Raw genomic sequence first — 22,750 nt, forward strand, 5'->3', positions numbered from 1 at the left:
AGAAAATGAACTACTGATGGGGAAAGAAGGAAAGGAGAAAAAAGGGGGTTAAATGTCCATTCACAAGAAAGATTTATATGAAAGGGCTCGCTTGATCCAGATGGTTTCACGTCTAAGGATCAAGCGATCCCAGTCGCCCCCCCCCCGTGGGTCCTCTGGGACCTCCTCCAGAATCATGGATGTGAATTCCCGGGAGGCCATCATATGACAGCCTCCCCTGTGCACGCTCCCCTTACCATGTGATCAGCTGTCAGCCAATAACAGCTGTTCACATGATGTAAACAACAGCTCAGTGATCCTTTTTTTTTCTCCTCACGCTGAGAGCAGAGGAGAAAAAAAAGCCAATCACAGGCTTATCTTAAAGGGACATTAGTTCCTAAGAGGAAGAGGCAATTATGCCTCATTTATACCGACCAACAGTGCCCACAAGTGCCAACTATCAATGCCCACAAGTGCAACCTATTGATGCCCACTAGTGCCACCAGTGACCAGTGGTGCCAATCAGCGCCACCTAGAAGTGCTGCCTATCAATGTAATCGATCAGTGCCCATCACTGCCACCCATCAGTGCCACCTATCGGTGCCCATCAGTGCCGCCTCATCAGCGTACATCAATGACAGACAAAAATTACCCATTTTAAAATTTTAAAACAAAAAAAAATGTTTTTTTTAAAATAAAAATCGCACAGGTGATCAAATACCACCAAAAGAAAGCTCTATTTGGGGGAAAAAATGATAAGAAAATGATAAAAATTTCATTTGGGTACAGTGTTGTATGACCGTGCAATTGTCATTCAAAGTGCGACAGCGCTGAAGGCTGAAAATTGGTCTGGATAGGTCTGGATAGGAGGGGAGTTTAAGTGCCCAGTAAGCAAGTGGTTAAAGGAGAATTAACTAAAAAAAAGGTTAATTAAATCCACAAGGTTTTTTTTTAACCGCTACTATTCCTTTATACTGGTTTTTAAAAGGTACAAATGAAGCAAATTAGTAATTAGATGAAAGGTTTAGCACTGGGAAACACTTTTTGAAAGATAAAAAGTAAATATTATATACAACTATATAGAACAGACCAAAATGAGGGACAAATGAGGGACTGAGGGACATTGCTCCAAATCAGGGACAGTCCCTCGAAATCAGGGACAGTTGGGAGCTATGACCTTCCCCCTCCAGCTGCACCCACCTGATGTTGGGAGGGACACACGGAGGCTTCCTGTGCACTTTCTCTCAGTGGCTCCATGATGATCAGTGAAGCAACAACACTCCGTGATAGAGCACATGTTCCACCATGGTATACATTTTAATTCACATCCTTTATTCTTTTGTTTTCTCTGGTTTTATTGTGTTTCTGTCCATCTGTATTGCTTTTTTTCACACCTTAGGCCTGATGCACACCTATGCAGTTTGCATATTGCAGGTGCATTTTACATTTTTCAATACACATCTTTAAACTATTGAAGTCTATGGAACCAAACAACAGAAAAAAAAAACTGACCCTTTCGATAAAATGCACAGATGTGAACTACATCCATATAATATGGACTGTGGTGTGTTTTTGTAAAACTGAAAATGCACTAAAAAATGCACAGGTGTGAACCAGGACTTACTCTCAAATAGGGATGAGCTCAGGCATGTTCGCATTGAACACATGCAGAGCCTGCCAGGAAGTCGGCGCTGCGCTAATCACAGGCAGTGAGACATTCCCCCAATGCGTGGCTGCAGAGATCGGGCAATGTCTCTCTGCCTGTGATTAGCGCAGCGCTGCGCCGACTTCCTGGCGGGATCTGCATGTGTTCCATGCAAACAAGCCTGAGCTCATCCCTACTCTCAAACCTTGACCCACCCGAGCAGCTTTGCTTACCTCACTTGAATTACATATTAGCCAACACAGCATTTTACTGTTACACAGTGTTTTATACCAGGCAGTGCAGGCACTTTTATTCACCACCCCTCCTTTTAGGGTTTACTATTATTCAGGGATATCTGTTTTAGTTTGCTTTTTTGCTTGTTTCCTTTTTACTTCAATTTCATTCTAACCCCTTGTTGTTTTTTTTTCCCTACTGTTTTACACCCTTGTCAATTATTCATCTTTTACTTTCTGCCTTGTCTCTGAGCACTTGACATATTACACTCACCTCAGTTACCTCCAGTGCTATTGACATACACTTGCACTTTTTGTTCAGCATTATATTCAATGCTTTCAGTCAAACACTATAGTTATACATTGTGATAGTGAGGTTTATTTTCTAATATGTCTTTTTCAGTCATCATCATTGAGGCCATTATGTTGGTTTAAACCTGCACTCTCCTTGTTTGGCCTACCGGGCCTTTTTTGATCTTACATCCAGAGCTCTCGGGATAGACATTTTCAGTGGTAGTCCAGTGAATATGAGTATGTGTATCCTCTATAACAGTTTTATAAGTATGGGCACAATATGACGGTCCTTTAACGTTTTGACCCTATCCAATTTTTTTACCTTCTCCATTATACTTATACAGTTTTTATCTTATAGATATCAAGTTTGCATCAACCCCTGAGGAAGTAAACTGGTGTTCACAAAATGCGTTGGGTCACTAGGATGCATTCTTGTACTTATTTTGGACCTTTTTTATGGAAAATTGTATTTTACTCTAATACTGTGTGTACAACATCACGTATCTGTTCATATACCTGACATCTGTTTGTGGCTACTGTAGATCTTATGTGAACCAATAAATCAGTTTTTTATTTCATCAGCACCAGTGCCACACCTCATTTAAAGTCCCAAGGGCAAAAATTTCTGTATTTGTATGTTCAATACGGATGGAGATGTGCCACAGGGTGCACCAGGTCACACTTTATCGCTCTCTGTGCCATACGCACTCCTGTGCCTAGCCTGCGATTTAAAGGGGACGTACAGGTACGGCAATTTGCACAGCTTTTTGACACTTTTTTGGTGAATGGGTACATATATGATTCACATATACATTCATATGGACCCCCTTCCAGATCCCGTTATCCCTTCACCCGCAGATCCCAAAAATCACAGCCCAGGGTTGTCGGGAAGAGGCCCTTAACCCCATCAACATGTGAACAATGTACTTTGGGGTGGGGGGGGGGGGCGCAGGGCCCCCCACCCCAAAGCACCCACCCCCCTATATTGAGGACATGTAGCCTGGAATGGTTCAGGAGGGGGGGCTCTTTTTCCCCTTTTTCTAACCGGATGCGCTCCATGCTCGGATTAGTGTCTGCTATGGATTTTGATGTAGGGTTCCCTTTAAAAATCCATACCAGACCAGAACGGCCTGGTATAGAGTGGGGGGAATCCCATGCCGTCTTTTTCTTTATTACAATTGCCGGCTGGGTGTAACCGCAAGTTTTTTTTTTTCTTCTTTAGAAATGTCAGTTTTGCTGCAGCATGTTCTGTATATGCTACAAAAGCATCACTTTACAGGCACATCAAGTTGCACTTTAAGCATCATTAAAACCACTGCTGCTGAGGAGAGAACCTCAGCACGGAGCCAATCAAAAAAGGGGTTGTGCCTCTGTAACCAAGGATAACCAATAACCAGTGAAAACCTAGGTGAGGAATTAAGTTGGAATTGGATTATCTCATGGTGAAGAGCCACTATGGCCATGGACAACGGAACAGTCTCATGAGTCACATGGGCAGGCTGTAGAGGTCTTCCGTCAAGAGCCTCAATGGCAAGTGGAGTGTCACGCAGCTGCAACGGAATCGAGTGCTTCGATACAAAGGCAGCATCAATGAACAGGCCTGCAGCCCCAGAGTCGATTAGAGCCTTTTAATCAACGGACAACTCAGCCCAAGAAAGTGTAACCGAAAACCAGGGGCTTATTCTTCAGGATAACTGTGGACTAAACAACGCCACCTAAGGATTGTCTGTGACAGGACTCAATGTTCGAGCGTTCCTTGGACGGGTAGGACAAGACTTGTGACCTGCCTGGCCATAATAAAGGCACAATCTCTCCCTCCTCCTAAGGGTTCTCTCATCTGCAGAGAGACGTGTGAAGCCCAAGTGCATGGGTTCATCTTCACTGACCTACTCAGTACCAGGAGGCATGGGATGTGAGGGAGGCAAGGGTGGAACTGCAAAGCTTGGCGACAAATGTGCAGGAGGCATAAAAAAAGAGTCTTTCTTTGAGTCTGGAGTCAATGAGGATGGCAAACTTGATCAACTTCTCCAGCTCAGTGGGTATATCTCGGGCTGCTATCTCATCCTTGATGGTATCTGAGAGACCATGAGAAAAAGCAGCCACGAGGGTCTCATTGTTCCACACAACCTCTGCTGACAGATTATGGAATTCAATGGCGTAATCGGCAACAGTTCTCGTACTTTGATGCACTTGGCAGTGGGAGCGCCAAATACCCTTTTAAAAGAAGCCACAAACTCAGGGTAATGCAGGACAACAGGTTTTTGTGTCTCCCATAGAGGGTTTGCCAAGGCCCAGGCTCTCTCAGAAAGCAAAGATATCACAAAACCTACTTTGCTTCTATCTGTGGGAAACATCTGGGGCAGCATCTCTAAGTATATCTCAACTTGGTTGAGAAATCCTCTGCATTGGACTGGATCACCCCTAAATCGCTGGGGAAGTGGAGCAGAACCAGACATACCTCTTATAGAGGTAATACTCAAGGTGGGTGCCTGTACAGAGACTGGAACAGCAGCAGAGAAGGCCTGCAACACAGGTTGTACCAAAGCAGCCACAGTGGGAGATTCCAGGTGAGCCGTGAGACTCAGGAGCGTTTGTAACACCATGGCAAACTGATCCTGCTCATCCAATCTGGAAAAAAATATTACTAACAAGTGGATTGACTGCATTTTCTGAATAGGGGCAGCTCTGTGCAAAACCCCTGCACAGAGCAGGTAAGTATGACATGTTTGTTATTTTTTTTTAAAAAGAACCTTTACAATCACTTTAATTTATGTATTTATTTTTCGGAATGTTGTGTAAATGGAAACACCAAACAAACATACTGTATGTTTTCTCAAATTGTACAGTTTTTAAAGCCCAACTCAAGGCAATTTTGTTTCCACTGTAGTGGGGCTGGGGTTTATGACACTGCATGGGTTAACTGATCATTTATTTATAGGGGACAGGAGAGCAGAGATATACTTACCTGATGCTCTGATCCTCCCAGCACAAGACTTGTCCAGCACCCCTGCGTTTCAGAGGACTTGAATAGTGGACTGTTCCCAGGGCCGTCTTTTCACATGGGCATGCTGGTCAGTTGCCCAAAGGCCCCACTTTCCTGCCAAGCATCATTCAGATGTCACAAAGTTTGTTGCCGCATTGTACCAGTGCTGTGCAATAGCGTCACCAGTGTGGGGCCTGATGGGGCCACAACCCCCCAATTTTATTCTGTGTCCCCCAAATTAAGTGCTGTACTGTTTTTGTATAACTGAAAAACAATGGCCACCAGCCGGCACCACACCACGGCTGTCTGCGTGTCCGCCCGCTGATCGCAGAATGACTCATTATTGAGTGGCAATCTGTCAGGTGACGTCACATGGCGGCCACCGACCGCTGCTGTTGTTTATATTGTTATATTGTTATAAGCTCCCTGCTCCCGGGGGGGGGGGGGGGGTGGAAGCAGTCTGAGGAGAGCAGCCAGCCTACCGCGTGCTTTAACTCCTATCACCACGGTTGGAATCCAGGATATTTTGCCTGCCCCAGTGCCTGCTTGGCTGGACATCATGTAACGTGGCTGGCCTGGGCATGCCACTGCTGGCTGGTGGTACAGTAACAGTACTGCGGAGTAGATGTGATCCACGGCCAGGGGCAACATCATCACCCACGCTCAGGGACTGGAGGAAGCTGTGGAGAAGGAGGAAGAGAGGACCTATCCTGCTGCTGGTGAGCGCTGAGTCTGCCAAACAAGCTGAGGTGAGAGACCCCGACACCCCCACAGGATCAATCATCCCATTGATCTGCCCCCCATACGCCTCATTTACCTTGCCCATGGCCTGTGAATCCTGCTGGGAGCTGCCCGCGGCATACAGGCCAGCAGGACCCACATGCCATGGTTAGCTGTAAGCAGGACCCACAGACCATGCCCAGCAGTACCCATAGTCTATTGTCTGCTCCCAGCAGGACCCACAGGTCAGCAGACAGCTCCCAGCAGGACCCATAGGTCAGTGGCCAGCAGGACCCATAGGTCCACAGCTTGTGGGTCCTGCTAGCCACTGACCTGTGGGTCCTGCTGGCCACTAGCCTAGGGTGACCAGAAGTCCCCAGCATCGCCAGATTACAAATATCTCCACGCTTACACATAATTAGTGCTTTTGTTATATTGTCCAACCGTTGTGTTAATGTTTAAACACTGATTTTGTTGGAAGTACCAATAAATATAGCCTGATTGATAATTTGCATTTTTATTCTCGTGCGTGATTGTGTAGACAGGGCCCCAGTGCACTGTATTGCCCGGATGGCACTGACTGCTCCTGACATCATCATGTCCAGACTAGGCTCCATAGACTAGGAACAATCCAGTTCTCCCACACCATGGGAGAAATAAATGTTTTGCCTGGATCTGGACTTATCCGGGCCATACACATCACAATCTGATTGCTTCTGCTAATTAAAAAATCAGGAAGGCAAAATATATAACAGCACACTGGTTTCAGGTTGATGCAGTACACTTTATTGTTAGCAAAGTTAATATTGCGAAACTTTACTTTACTAAACAGAAAAAATATAGTATTTATTAATATGATATTTAAAGCTGAACTCCATGTAAACAGCTAAATACACAAATGAAATACATACTTCACAACGGTATTGGCTACTTGTGCCGAATGTATGACTCGGTCCGGCCACCCAGTGCCCGCGTCATTGGATTTGATTGACAGCAGTGGGAGCCAATGGCTGTGCTGCTATCAATCTATCCAATCAAGAGCTGAGAACCCCCCGTATAGCAACTGCATGGGGCTGATTTACATAGCATAAAGGGACTGATTTATACAGATGAATAGCGAAGTCCTGTGTGGTCCTATTAAACCGGAAATCTGCATGTGTTGCTATGGGCAATGCAAATATTTCCTTCAAACTGTTCTTAAGAACAACAGCTAGATATCCATTGGCGTGGTCATTTTCTGGGACTTGTGAAAAGTATTTACTCCAGTTGTCAACTGCTAATATTTCGGAATGAAAAGGTGGCTCGACAAACAGAAAAGCAAAGTTGATCACTGAACACAAAGAGAAAACAAACACATGTATATACCGTATCTTCATACAACTTTGTTGTAAATAAAAATTTCCTATGGTAAATGTAATGATCGCTAAATTTATGAGTGACCCCACCTTCATTATGACAAAGTTAATTAAAACATGTAACATCCATGCAGATGCAGGTACACGGCCCTAAACACACCCAACGTAAGTTCAGGGACACGCACCAACACTATGAATGGGATGAATGAATGAATGGGACTGCCCGCATAGGGATGCATGGATGAACCTGTGCATCCCTGTGTGGGTAAAGACAGCCCTGCATGAGATACGGATGTAATTGCTTCATGAGAAAGAGGCCTAACTCCGGCCTAGGATGTAAGATCCCGCGCACATGCACAAAAATTAGATGGCTCTCTGGCAGTTCTCTAGCAGAGACCCCACATTTTGTGTACGCATACACGACATGGAGCCATTTTCAAAATGCACTCCCACTACCGGGTCTCTCCACTTGCACGCAGGATCTGGCACATGCACACATACAACACGGGCATCTCTGCCAGGTCCTGTAGACCTTGGAGCAACTCATGACATGTCTGTGCAAGCACCAGATCTCAATTAAAGATGGTGGCGCTGAAAAAGAGGTGTAAAGAAGTACATTTTGCTTTGAGCAAGACAACACTGGACTCCATGGCTAGCTAGTATGTATTTTTTTTTTTTGGGGGGATTTTCATTTTTGAGTGGGTGGGGGTAGGTGGGGGGCATTAGGTGGAGTGTAGCTCCTCCTTTAATACTGTAAGCTAGTGAGTCATCAAGTACTGCAAATAGCATTTATCACTACATAAATGTTGGCTTATGAAAGGGAGATTGAACAATTAGATTGTAATGGTTATGATTGGATCATAGTATTATGCCTCGTGGGGCGTGGCCAAGATGGCAACCAGCTAGGACGTGTTTGCAGAGAGCTCCGCACCTGGCAGGCTATTTATCCAGCATTTAGGGACATATATCTATCCTCGTGGGCCGGTGAAGCGGTGGTGAGGCTCAGGGATGCGCAGGGGTAGCTCCGGTTCCCATAGGAAGAAGCACACAGCACCGGGAACCCCGCCGGGAACCCCGCTACAGACCCGCGCGGCACACGGGCAGGCCTACACCAACATGGCGTCTCAAACGGACCACGCTGACACGCCACCGCTGGGTGCTGATCAATTCCAAGCTCTTATGCAAGCGATCACAGGCTGCCAGACTACCCTAACCACTAAGATAGAGCAGATACAGCTCGACATGGGGCTTATCCGGCGAGATATGGATAAACACCGGGAGCGGCTTACCGAGGCGGAGCGGAGGGTTGGAGACGTGGAAGATGTTACCCGCGACCATGATGCCTCCCTCCGTACCCTGCAGGTGCGGGTGAAGGCGCTGGAATCCAGGGCTGAGGACCACGAGAACAGGAATAGGAGGAACAACCTGAGGTTGGTGGGCCTGCCGGAGGGGTCGGAGGGCCGTGACACCGAAGCCTTTACCGAACGTTTGCTACGTACACTTCTCCCGCTCGCTGAGTTCTCTCCTCACTTTGTCGTGGAACGAGCACATAGAATGCCGTCGGTTCGTGGCCCGCCGGGAGCCCCGCCGCGCACGTTTATTTTCCGTCTTTTGAACTTTAGAGACAGAGACCTGGTTCTTCGGGAGGCGAGGAAGGTGGGGGACCTGCGCTTTGAAAATGCTAAATTAATGCTCTTTCCTGATTATTCTGTGGAGACGCAGAGGCAACGCAGGACATTCGACCAAGTCAAGGCCCAGCTGCGCACCAAAGGTCTCAAGTACAACATGATGTTCCCCGCGAAACTCAGAGTGATTGATGGAGAATCCGTTTGTTTCTTTACCTCCCCGAGTGAGGCCTCCAGATGGATCGATTCCCTTCCCCGGCAGGGATAATCCTTGATGGTGATTACCTGACTGGGGTCCACACGCATCACAAGCTTCGCCCAGTGGTACGCGGATCGGTTTCCCCCCCCCCCAGCTCTGTCCCTCCATCTCTGAACTTGGAGCTCCGGTTGGAGTGCCCCCCTCCTTTCCATTAGTGGTTTTGGGCAAGGGGCGAGGAGCCGACCTGATATTCTGATGCTCCTTGGGGGGGGTCTATGGGTTCATATTTCCATATTACTGCCTTACGGGCCTTAGGGCCTTACCCCTCCCCTAGCTTATGCCCGAGGGGGTTTGCATGATTACTTCTGGACGTGGACATACTGTACCGAGGATGCTGGACCCCGTTACTCCAAAATTGTCGTCCAAACTTTTGGGTTTTTTTTCCCCTTTTTGTTTTTTCTTTCTTTTTTTTTTTTTTCTTCTTCTTTTTGGTTTTTGTCTCCTTTTTGTTGGACGAGTTGTAACTAAGAATGGGCCCTTGGAACATTCCAAGAGAATCTTGCACTTCAATCTGAGGCGTCACCTATACTATTGTTTGTTCCCCTTTAACTTGTTTTTTTGCCTCCAGGAAGCGGCTGCGCTGGAGTCTGTCTACTCTGCGCAGGAGACTCTGTCCTAGGTGTGCTGGTTGATACGCACCGCCCCCACGGGAGATTTCTCCTTTAAATGGGTTTAATTACGTTTGGTTCGGGTTCTCAAACACCCTGGGGCTGTTTTTCTGGGGTGTGGGGTGGGAAGGGAGGGGAGTTCTGTTTTTTTTTCTGTTTTTTTTGTTGTTTTTTTGTTACATGCTTCCATGTTTTCTGCTGTGGACAGCGCTACTATAACGAATGTACAGGGTATATCATTGCATTGCTTAAGATGAGATATTTGTGCCTTGGCCCCGGTCGGGCGGTCATATCCGTTGGTCCCCCCTGTCCTTCCAGGTTATGGCTCCGTTGAAGATCCTCTCCTGGAACGTTAGGGGGCTTAACCAGAAGATTAAACGCTCTCTTGTTTTTGACTACATGAAAAAATATGCTCCGCATATCTGTATTCTTCAGGAGACGCACCTAGTGGGGGGAATGATTATGGGTTTGAAGAGGCCCTGGGTGGGATACCACTATCATGCCACATATTCCGGCTATGCCCGGGGGGTTAGCGTCCTGATCCATAAGTCCCTTAATTTTGAGCCTCTTGATATTGTTACAGATAAGGACGGGAGATACGTGCTGGTGCACGCCACAATAGACATGATAGAGATGGTGCTGGTGGGTCTTTATATGCCTCCTCCTGCGGATCTGTCTTTACTACATAAATTGACTGCCCTGATAGCCCAATTTCATACTGACAATGTGGTTATAGCAGGGGACTTTAATATTCCTCCTAATCCTTCCCTGGATAGGTTGACGCCTGACCGGGCCACAGACTCTCCAGTTTCTCGCTGGGCATAGGTGTTTGGGCTGGAGGATGTCTGGAGGTGGAAACACCCATCAGATCGCCGGTTTACGTGCCACTCCTCCTCCCACAACACACTCTCCCGTATTGACCTTGTTTACGCTGGTGCCCCCATGCTTCCCAGGGTCCTTGGAATAGAGTTACTTCCTCGGGGCATCTCTGACCACTCCCCACTGTTGTGTACATTGCAGACCTCTACCCCTCAGAGGGATAGACTATGGCGATTGTCAAGGTACTGGATTGAACACCCCACTATTGCCTTTGAGATGGGCGGTGAAATCCGGGGATTTTGGGCCTCAAACATGGGCACGGCTTCTGGGGGGATGGTCTGGGATGCCTTCAAGGCCTATATGAGGGGGTGTTACCTCTCTTCCATTGGTCGGGAGCGTAGGAATGATAGGACCACGGTAGAGGAGGCAGAAGCCAGGGCCCAAGAACTGGAGACCCGATTCACCCTCACGGGTAACCCGCTCACGGCTCAGGATATGAAAGTAGCGTACCGAGAGGTGGTGCTGCTTAGGGTGGCTAAGACAAGCAAACGTCAACTGGCTCAGACGCAGAGGATTTTTGAACAGGGCGAAAAGACGGGGAGGTTGTTGGCCTGGATCTCTAGGGAGCAGGCCCCAATCTCCACTATCCCTCGAATACAGAATAGTGCTGGGACACTGGTGACGGATCCCCTTGCCATTAACGCTTGCTTTGCAGAGTTTTACTCCACCCTTTACTCATCTAGGGTGCAGTACTCAGCGCAGGAGTTAAGTGCTTTTTTAGAGGGGGTGACACTCCCTGCCCTTACTTCTGAGGCCAGGGATGGCCTGGACTCCCCGATCACTCTGGCGGAGGTCCGACTTGCACTGGGGTCCATGCAGCCGGGGAAGACCCCTGGGGAGGATGGGATACCCCCGGAATTTTATAAGCACTACCTGGAGGAGGTGACAGTTAGAATGCATGATATGCTTACCGCGTCCCTCCGGGAGGGAGATCTTCCTCCATCTATGGCACAAGCCATTATAGTGGTGATCCCTAAACCTGGGAAGGACCCCCAGCTGTGCTCGTCATACCGACCCATCTCCCTGCTCAACTCGGACGCGAAAGTGCTGACCAAAATCCTTGCCAGGCGACTGAATGAGGTTATACTCACCTTGATCCATGAGGATCAGTCTGGCTTTATGCCAGGGAAGGGGACAGATATTAATATTCGCAGGCTTTTTACTGTCTTGGCCTCGGGGGATGCAGAAGGCGGGGAGGAGGTTGTGGCCTCCCTGGACGCGGAGAAGGCCTTTGACTCCGTGGAGTGGGACTATTTGTGGGCAGTCCTCCGTAGATTTGGATTCGGTCCAGCCTTTATCTCGTGGGTCAGGGCGGTGTACAGAGCTCCCACGGCTAGAGTGCGCACGGGTGCGGTCCTCTCCCCGCTCTTTCCCCTCCACAGGGGAACCAGGCAGGGGTGCCCCCTGTCCCCGGGGCTTTTTGCACTGGCAATTGAACCTATGGCGGCTCTCCTCCGCTCCTCTCCTGAGGTTCGGGGTATTGTCCGGGGTCCTTTGCAGGAAAAAGTTTCGTTATACGCTGATGATACCTTGTTGTATCTCAAGGACGACGGAGCCTCCCTACAGGCGGCATTGTCGCATATCGACCGGTTTGGACAGTTCTCGGGTATACGCATAAACTGGGCGAAATCAATTTTATTCCCACTACATGATGGTGCGGGTGGTTCCCGGGTGGATGGGCAACTGCAGAGGGTTTCTCAATTTAAATATCTGGGAGTGGAAATACACAGAGACTTGAAACAATTTATTACCCTTAACCTAAGTCCGGTGGTCACCCAGTTGACCCAGAGGTGTATTGTGTGGAGGTCCTTGCCGCTTTCGCCAGTGGGACGGGTCAATTTAATTAAAATGTCGGTTCTTCCTCGGTTTACCTATCTCTTCCGTCAGACCCCAGTCCACATCCCGCTTAGATTCTTTAAGAAACTAGATGGCATTGTCTCGTCCTTCGTTTGGAATGGTAGGCCCCCTAGAATAGCTAAAACAACCCTCCAACGGCCCCTTGTGCGTGGCGGTCTGGCACTGCCCTGTTTTCTGAAATATTACTGGGCGGCAGTCCTAGTGACTGTCAGGTGGTGGCTCTCCGAGGGCCCAGTCAACCCTGCATCCTCGTTGGAGGCGGCGTTGTTGGGCTCTTATGCGGAACTCAGGAACCTGATCTATAGGGGACCCCGATCTAACCCTGGGATAACTCTTCCGATGCGCACGACTCTTAAAATATGGGAACTGGTGAACAAAAGGTTGGTGGGCGCAGGGGTGTGGGCCCCGGGGACTCCCCTCTGGGGGAACCCCCGCTTGCCCCATTTTCAATCCATCCCTGATCCGATTGTTTGGGCCAGGCATGGAGTTACAACACTAGGGGACATAGTGTCTCAGGGGCAGCTACTCTCCTTCGATGCTATTAAACAGGCCAGGGACCTCCCGAACCATATGTTTTTCAGATTTCTGCAGTTGCGACACGCCTTCCGATCTCAATTCCCATCTAGAGTGACTCTGGGGGTGTCGGCGGTGGAGGAGGCGCTTGGTCCTGCGGGGGGAGGGACGCGCACACTGTCCACGATGTATGCCGCGCTGACCGTATTGGACGAGACTAGGATCTCCCATTTGTTTGAGCTCTGGCACGGTGACATTCCGGAGCTTACTGAGGAGGACTGGGAGGAGGGTTTACAGCAATACCTGACCCTGGCGATTTCTGCAAGGGATAGGTTTATACAATTGAAGTTCCTCCACCGGGTATATTTTTCACCGGCATGCCTGGCAAGGATTTACCCTGACCGATTGACTACCTGCCCTAGATGCAACGAAGATGATGCTGACTTTTTTCACATGGTGTGGTCCTGCCCTGGGGTAGTGGGATTTTGGAGGGGGGTCCTGGCCGACATTAATGCTGTGGGGGAGCTTACGATTCCACTTAGCCCGCTACCTTTCCTGCTGGGTATCTGTGATTTTTTGGATATCTCCTGGGGGAAGAAACTGTTTATTTTTTACACTACACTCTATGCGAGGAAAGCAATACTACTGCAATGGAATCAACCTCTCCCTCCTACTAAACAACTGTGGCAGTCCCTGGTGAACGCGGCTTTGCCGCTCTACAAACTCACATATCTGGGCAGGAACTGCCCTGGGAAATTTGGAAAGATTTGGGCGGCATGGGTTGAGGCGAAGCATTTGACCATTGCTTAGGCTAGGGGGAGTGGAGGGTGGGGGGGGGGTTCCCTTTTTTGTAATTTCTGTGTTTTTTTGTGTAGTGGGGGGAGGTCTCGGGGAGGTTTTGCATTCTATGCTGCAATGATTAGTGACTCTACACACTGTTAAGAACTGTCTGTGCTTTCTATGTGATACAATTTGATTATCTGTCTACTCAAAATATGTATGTACCCTGCTGATGCATGTCTGTTTTCTGTTTTTCTTTTGTTTGAAACATAAATAAAAATCTTTGTTAAAAAAAAATAGTATTATGCCTCGTACACATGATCGGATTTCTCCGACGGGATTCCACTCAAGTTTGCCTTGCATACACACAGTCATGCAAAAGTTCGCTGAAATTACAACTGTCAAGAACGCGGTGACATACAACACTACGACAAGCCGAGAAAATTAAGTTCAATGCTTCTGAGCATGCGTCGAATTGTTTTTGAGCACGCTAGGAATTTTGTACATTATAATTGCCACAGCCGATCGCATTTTCGGATAGCAACTTTTCCCCACTGAAAAATTGAGAGCATGCTCTCAATCTTTTGCTGGCTGGAATTCAGCCAGCAAAAGACTGACGGAGCATACACACGGTCACATTTTCAGAAGAAAAACTCTCATCGGTGTTTTGTGGGCTGAAATTCCAATCGTGTGTACGTGGCATTGGACTCCAAGATCTGCATCAGGGAAACACTCCTCCGTTCACATCTTCTTGTGCTTCAAACCAAGAAAACTACTAATTTTCATGAGCATGAGATCCACAATTTCTTCCTCTTCTGATGCCTGTAACAATTCAAAGAATGTAAATATTGTTAGTAGTAATGTGACTTGAGAGCAGTTTCATTTTTATATTACAACATAACTTATGGCCCAGTCATATAATGTATGATGCACAAAATGTAAGTAGAATCACAGTATCTGCTCCTATTAAAAAAAAATGAAGTTTCTGGATTGGCTGAACTGACTGTTCCATTGAAGCCCTCCCTCTGTGAACTGCAGTGTCTGGAAGCAGGAGTGTGTGAGACACCAACGATGGAGGATTTAGCTGAATCAGGGGAGGTAAACTCATTTTGCAATTTATTAGGCATCACACAGTAACTAGATCTGAGATCAGTGGCGACCCCCCTATCCATGTGTCCGGCACCCCTAATCTACATGCAGGGCACTGGATGCATGGATTCTAATGGGGGGGGGGGGGTTAAGCACGTGGTTAGAGCCAGAGTCTCTAATAGGCTTCAAATAGGGTGGGCTCGGGGGCAGTGCACTGCGCCCAAAGCCCACCCAGTTGCGTGACACTAGGAAATGATTATTTGCTATTGTGACACTAATTGTCCTCCCAGCCAATCAGGAAGTGGGTCCTGAGATCCGTTTCCCCATTGGCCGAAAGGAGAAGCTACCGGGAGGAGGAGGGCGCAGACACGAGGAGAGTAGACGCAGGGGAAGCTAGCCAGAGCGAAGCCAGAGGAGAAGCTACGCTGGCAGCCAGGAGGAGGAGGGAGGAGACAAGGGGAAAGCCAGTCGCCCAGAGGGAAGACAGGGGTAAGTGCTGTGGCTGGGTGACCGGGGGGGGGGAGGGTGTGGGTGACTCGATCTGGATGGGGGGAGATGTTTGGCTGTGAACTGTTTGCCGCCCCTCTGAAAAAAAATACCACCGGCCACCACTGTCTGAGACCTGTTTAGACTGGCAGACAGGAATCTTTAGATGTACTTTATTTCTACTGAAACAGTGACAGTCAAAGAATAGTTCATTAAAAGGTTACCAGTTGCCATTTTTATTTTATTATGTATCTGTGTATTTTGCTTATATTTTGCAGTATACCTAATGGATGGTTCAAGCATGGATGGAAAAAACAATGCCAAACAGAGGAAGCGATTCATAGCAGAGCTGATATTTTTATTGGCTAAGGCTTTGCTCTGCCATGGCTACAGGAGGCTTTTTAAATCCCACAAATTATGACATATAGACATCATGCACAAGTATTTTATATACAGATTGTAATTATAACAAATAATACCCAATAAAGTGCTTTTTTCCTTGAAAAGTTCATTCATTTTAACAGTAATCTTCTAATAAGATTATATGTGCATTTATTGTATTTTATGCATTTAATTTCCCCTGTAAAAGTCGACCTTGTGTAGACATCCAAAAGCCCTGAGACTGCTGCTTGGTGCTGCCATCTTGGATTTGATATCAGCAGCCCCAACAATCTTACAGTTGTCATGTGACTCTCTGGGGTTGATTCACTTCAAGGCAAATATATTGTGCACTGCAAAGGTACCTGCTCCAGGGTTTAGTAAATGAGGTAAAGCTTCACTTTGCAAAGAATACTTAATCGCATGCAAGGAAATTAAAAAAACAAGATTTTTGCTTGTACATGATTGGATGATAGAAATTAGCAGAGCTTCCCCTCAGATCTAGAGCAAGTACACTTGCAGTGCACAGTATATTTGTCTTTAGACCCCTTTCACACTAGGGTGTTGGTGCAGGGGTTTTCAGCCGCTAGCGGGGCAGTTTTAACCCACACTAGTGGCCGAAAAAGGATTAAAATGGCTTGCAAAGCGCCACTATAGTGGCGCTTTGCCAGCAGTTCGGAAGGGGTGCCCATTCAGTTCAATGGGCAGGAGCGGTGAAGGAGCAGTGTATATACCGCTCCTTCACTGCTCCAAAGATTTTTTTTAGCATCCTGCCAGTGCACCGCTCCAGTGTGAAAGCACTCGGGCTTCACACTGGAGAGACAGGAGTGGCTCTTTACAGGCGCTATGCAGGCTCTATTTTTAGCACTGTTGCGCCTGTAAAGAGCCTCAGTATGAAAGGAGTCTCAGTAAATAAACTTCCCCATGTTCATTCCTTTTGTTCCTCTTTCGGTAGTTACATTAAGAGAATATGTAGGAAGGTAAGAGAAGGAGTAGAGGAGCTGGGCCAGCACAGAAAGTAACTGGGCACATCCAGAAGTGGAGAGGGCTGTGATCTGCAAGAAGGGAGGGGATTATGGTAGAGAATTGACTTTCCTGTAATAGTTCAATTTTCTACAAGTTCAGAGGCATATTGCAGCTCAGGGGTAGGGAACCTCGGCTCTCCAGCTGTTTTGCTACTTGATGGAAAAGATAACACTGCAAGTAAGTATTTATAATACTTGATTATTGCTGTGGCTTTTACCTGCAATTCTTTTAAAATCAGTGACATTATCTCTTGAAGTGTGCACTCTATAGGCTAAGGGGGTCTTGTGAACTGTCTATAATTTATATTTTTATATACATTATTTTATATAACTGATCCATCTCATGACTTCAGCAAGACATGTGCAACAGGTTATATATGCAAGATAGTGGATTCTGGCCTTGGTGCTCTATTTAAAGACTGCAAGGTAAATTTACTCTTCAGTACAAAAAAACAAACAAAAAAAACCTGAGCAGAAAACTCTTTTTAAAGCGGTAGTAAACCCGCATTTTTTTTTTTTTTTTTTTTTAAACCTGCAAAGCAAAAGGCATAATGAGCTAGTATGCACCGCATACTAGCTCATTATGAAATACTTACCTTAGAACGAGGCCCCGACATCTCGCCCGATCCACGCCGAGGAAGCCGACATGCTCCCTCGGCGTCTCTTCCGGGTATCGCGGCTCCGGCGCTGTGAGTGGCCGGAGCCGCGATATCGTCACTCCCGCGCATGCGCGCGGGAGATTTAAATCCGGCCGGACGAGCACTGCCGGATTTTCGCGGAGAGAACCCCCTTGTGCGCATGCGCCACTGCAGTCAGCGGCGCATACCGAGGGGAATATCTCCTAAACCGTACAGGTTTAGGAGATATTTTTTTTACCTACAGGTAAGCCTTATTATAGGCTTTCCTGTAGGTAAAAGTTAAAAAAGTGGGTTTACTTCCACTTTAAAGGAGAACAAGTTTTGGCTGTACTTCTCCTGTGGATCACAGGGGTGCAGTTCATTATGCACTCCTGTGACCAATTTTCAGCAGACAGCTGTCGGCTGATGTCACAGAGCCGGTCCAGGCTGGGGAAAGACCAGAACCATATGGTTGAGATCCACCCAGATGCCTGGACCGGCACCTGGCTCAGGCTCTCAGTGAGCTGCTAAGAGCCTGAGCCAGCCACTCTCACCTCCTCTACAGCTCATCACTCCAGTGAGTATGGGGAAGGGCAGAACAGAGAGATGGTGACTAACAGCCACCAGCTCTACGTGCATGAAACACTGATAACTGAACAATCAGCTGTCTTTGATCGCTCAGCTCTCAGTCTTAGAGCCGGCTGGGGAACGATGCAGCATCCACCTAGAAAGGAAAGACCCAAACATAAACCAACTGACTTTATATGTGGCAGATTTGTAAAAAAAAAAATGATTTGGAGTATAAAAGATGTATGAATGAATGAAATATTTGTATAGCGCACAATGCGAACTGAATCGCCTCTAGGCGCTGTGGCGAGCTTTGATCATCTGCTAAAAGAGGAAGGTCTTGAGTTTTTTCCTAAAAGCCAGGTGATTTTCTTCCAGGCGGATGTTGATTGGTAGAGCATTCCATAGCCGAGACCCTTGGACAGCGAATCTCCGATCCCCCTTGAATTTATACCGGGCTTTGGGCACGAGGAGGAGGTTTTTGTTGGCTGATCGAAGACTGCGGTTTGGTGTGTAATGATTTATTGTTGATTAATGCATAGTTTTCTGATCAGAGGTTTGCTAACTTGACCACCCAAAGATACAGCCAAATATAGCTTGCTTTTCTCTAACAATAAAGCCCCATACACACTATCATTTTTTCTGCTGAGTTTTTCCTTCAGATTTACCAAAACCATATAATATGATATGCCATATAATACCATATAATATGAGGTCAAACTTTAGGAGTTTCAATTTGTATACAATCAGGCAGGCCCTTGCACTACATGGTTTGGTAAATCTGAAGGAAAAACTCAGCAGAAAAACTGATAGTGTGTTTGGGGCTTACATTTCATGAGTTGCATTATTTTATGTACAGTATTTAAATGTTATGTGATGTAAACCCATTCGCTAAAATCTTATAAAAGCTTTAACCTTAAATAATTGTGTTTAAATTTTAAGCTTTCATTAAAATAATGCCAGTTGATCGTGCCATGAAGGTCCTTTTTCAGGCCCTTCTTGTTAGATGGTAACAATACTGTCCCTGTAACCAAGTTATGCTCCTGCATTGTCACCGTGTCACACTGATAGAAACTACAAGTAGCTGGGTTAATACACATTACGCAGGCATGGTTTATTGCAGGGGTAGACAACCTCTGCACTGCAGCTGTGGTACAACTATAAATCCTATCATTGCAGTGGCTGTCTTACAATGTCTTAGCCCCTGTACACACGGTCGGAGATTTCGACAACCAAATCCGTCGAATTTTGTCTGTCCGATTTTGTCCGTCGGATTTTGTCCAAAACTGTTGCATACACACGTTCGGACTAAGTTGTCGAAAAATCCAATCATTCAGAACGTGATGACGTAATTTCGTTACCATGGGACTACGTTCAGGCTAGTAGCCAATAGCTTTGATGTAGGAATTTGATCTGAGCATGCGTGGCACTTGGTCCGATCAAAATTCTCTACACATGATCGGAGTATGTCCGATCGAACCAGTTGGTCGGGAAATATTTCCAAGTTGGAAAATTGGGTCCGACGGATATTCCGACGGAATCAGTCCGATGCATACCACACACAGTCGGATTATTCGACAACACAGTCCGATAGGACACATTCCGACGGATTCTCCGACCCTGTGTACAAGGGCTTACAATGTCTCATGGGATTTGTAATTTCACCACAGCTGGAGTGGAACATTTTTTGACCCCTGGTTTACAACTGGCCTTGGGCAAAATGACTTGTTCTCGGCCTGAATGCAACTTGTCTCCCAAGAGGCTGCAGGATCTATCAGGAACACCAGGCTGAGAGTGGGCCAAATAAATGACCTGTCACTTAATAGCTGGCTGCCTGCACCTGGAAGAGGCACCAACTGAAGAGGACAAAGATGGTGGAGCAGAACCCAGTGTTGTGTCACCCAAACAGCAGATAATGGCAGGACAATGTTGTATTCACTGTGCGGGTAAATATGTGTTTTGGATCCACTGTGCGAGAGTGTATGTGATTCGAACAGAACCAAGCAATTAGGATATCAGGGAAAAAAACATGGGGGGGGGGGTAGTTGAGTACCACTTTAAGGTCAATATGCCTCCTATAATAAAAGAACCAGCGCTGCATCGTGGGACAATCATGCTACTTACCAGGTGTTTCCTTTTGCTCCAGATAAGCAAAAGAAAGGTGGGTATACACAGAGAAAGAAGGGTCTGGCATGGTCTACTTTAAATTGTGTATGATTCAAACTATACCTAAGGCTTGTACCATTGTTTCGTTTCTGAAGATTTTGATAATTCTTTCAACATTATAAAGACATATAAGACCTTGTAAACGTATGTTTCGGCTAGTTAGCATTTTCTGAGAAATTGATGATTATTTCCTGAATGATTCCTGTTGAATCGCATCACATCCTCTGTGTATATATAACATTTTTTGCCTCTACTGTTTTTAGCCTACCTGATGATTCTTCTGCTCCTCACTGAATGCAACCAAGATAACCGATATGAAGAGATTCAGAACCACAAATGTCATGAAAATAATGCATGATCCAACGACAAATGAGCCTAGCACAGGGTTATAATCCAACACCTGTCAATTAAAGTAAAGGCAAAATATAACATCCCATGAATTTCAAAAATTACAACATTTAAACAAGTTTTAGTTGAGTAAACATTGGTGGAGATTTACTATAACAGGAGAGCTCAGAATCTGGTGCAGCTGTGCATGGTAGCCAATCAGCTTCTAACTTAAGCTTGTCCAATTAAACTTTGACAATAAAACCTGGACGCTGATTGGTTTCTACGCAGAGCTGCACCAGATTTTGCATGCTTCAGTTTTAGTAAATTCCCCCCATTATTTCATTTTGGGGCTTGAATTCCCATTCTTAGGTTTTGGTCACTTGCTACAAAGTTACCGACCCTTTCTCGCTTTTCCTGGTGGTACCCAGCTGCACCACTACTATATCTCACACCTAGTATAAAGTAGAAATTTACTCTACAAATCTGTAAGATGTGGAAAAACAGAGTCTAGTATCAGGACAATTTAATTCCAATACACATGAACAGGAGTTACATCATCCATGGCCACCCAGTAGCTGAACAACAAGTGCACCAAACCCTAAAGAAGCGACAGAGAAGATAGCGTCAAAAGATGGAACAGTGAGGGACAGCTCTGAGCTGTCATTATTAGAGAAGGGCCCAAAGAGGAGAGGCTGCCATAATATGTATGTTGTGTATATTGCCCATTATGGGAATAGTTGCCTTTACTCGGCCATGCTACAGTTCTGCTTTAATGCCCCCCACAGTTCATCCACTTAAATAAGCTTCATTATTTGGAACATTCATAAAATCTGATGCTACAGAAAATTATTGTATCCTTTCTTTCTGTATTCTCCTGGGCTTAGAAACTGGTTTAGAAAACCTTTATGGTAGGTATTCCACAATATTTCTTAGTTTACAACTTTCTGGCCTGTAGGCAGCTATTTTCTTGCGAGTATCTGAGCAAACGTTTCCCTGCCCCCGAATTACAAAAATTTAGGTATTAACAGATTAGAACCTGTCTTAAATCCCTGGTTAGCGGGCAACCCTTCACCACTCCATAACCCTTTTTAAACTTTTCTACCTTTACAATCCTTACAACCCATAAACTGATCTACCCAACTGAATCGTTTAATTCCGGTCCATCCCAAACTGCTCATTCTTGTAAAATGGCAATGGGACTTTTCTGGTAACAAAACAAAAGAGGACTGGTCAAAGGTTTGGGCTTAGAAACTGGCTTAGAAAACCTTTACGGTGGGTATTCCACAATATTTATTCGTTTCCAACTTTCTGGTCTGTAGGCAGCTATTTTTTTGCGAGTATCTGAGTAGACTTTGCACTTCCCCAGAATTGCAAAAATGTAGGTTTGTATTAACAGATAAGAACCTGCCTTAAATCCCTGGTTAGCGGGATACCCTTCCCCACTCCATAAACCTTTTTAAACTTTTCTACCTTTACAATACTTACAACCCATAAACTGATCTACCCAACTGAATCCTTTAATTCAAGTCTATCCCATTCTTGTAAAATGGCAATGGGACTTTTCTGGTAACAAAACAAAATAGGACTGGTCAAAGGTTTATCAAAGGCATAATTGCTTACAATACCTCCTCATAGTTGAAAATCCCCAGCTGAAGGCTGACCATAGTCTTTGCTGAATCAAACACAGTTTTATATGAGTCGAGCTTCCATCCGAATATCAGATTACACTAAAACCAAAACAGAGCATACATATAATTCAACTGTCAACACTATGCAGAAAACACAGCTACCTTACTAAAAATCTTGCTCACTTTATCTTAAATCTGTGTATTTTTTATAACCTTTAGATGCTAAATAGAATACTTTGTGGAGGCCATTGAAGGACACAGGAATTATCTCTGAGACATCTGGGTTATACTGCCGTCAACAGGAGTTTGAGACAAAGCAAATAAAAACCCTAAACCAGCCCATATATATAATTTCATCTCCAACCGTTATGCCTTAACCACTTGCCACCCGCCCCCGCCATCAAATGACGGCTGGGCGGTGCGGCTCTCGTTCTGGGTGGACGTCATATGATGGCTTCCCAGAACGACCGGGGGCCCGCAGCGTACTGATCGCTGCCGCGCCGTGTTGCTAGGACACAGCGCAACCCTGATCACTGTAAAGAGCCATGGCTCTTTATCCATGTGATTGGCTGAGTCCAATCACAGCCGGTCACATGTAAACACAGAGATGCCGGTAATTGGCGCTCCTCGTCTCATCAGTGCCCTGATTACAATTAAGTGCCCACCAGCAATCGGTGGCCAGTCAGTGCAGGCTATCAGTGCTGCCAATCAATGCCCATCCATGCCCATCAGTC

General features: G+C 46.2%; 1 protein-coding gene across 1 annotated transcript in view; it reads right to left on the bottom strand.

The window, feature by feature from the left end:
- Window positions 1-6,632: 6,632 nt before the first annotated feature.
- Window positions 6,633-22,750, bottom strand: part of LOC143930570 (polycystin-1-like protein 2) — a 189,505-nt gene continuing 173,387 nt past the window's right edge. The window contains exons 41-44 of the mRNA XM_077455002.1: window positions 22,014-22,115; window positions 20,327-20,458; window positions 14,039-14,552; window positions 6,633-8,081 (exon numbers count right to left, since the gene is read on the bottom strand). Of these exons, the coding sequence (XP_077311128.1) occupies window positions 14,472-14,552; window positions 20,327-20,458; window positions 22,014-22,115 (315 nt within the window). The 3' untranslated portion in view covers window positions 6,633-8,081; window positions 14,039-14,471. The remainder of the gene's footprint in view (window positions 8,082-14,038; window positions 14,553-20,326; window positions 20,459-22,013; window positions 22,116-22,750) is intronic.

This window comes from Lithobates pipiens, unplaced genomic scaffold (genome assembly GCF_037356315.1).
Source record: "Lithobates pipiens isolate NorthernLeopardFrog02 unplaced genomic scaffold, aLitPip1_a1.2 Scaffold_10, whole genome shotgun sequence".
NCBI classification, from domain to species: Eukaryota; Metazoa; Chordata; class Amphibia; order Anura; family Ranidae; genus Lithobates; species Lithobates pipiens.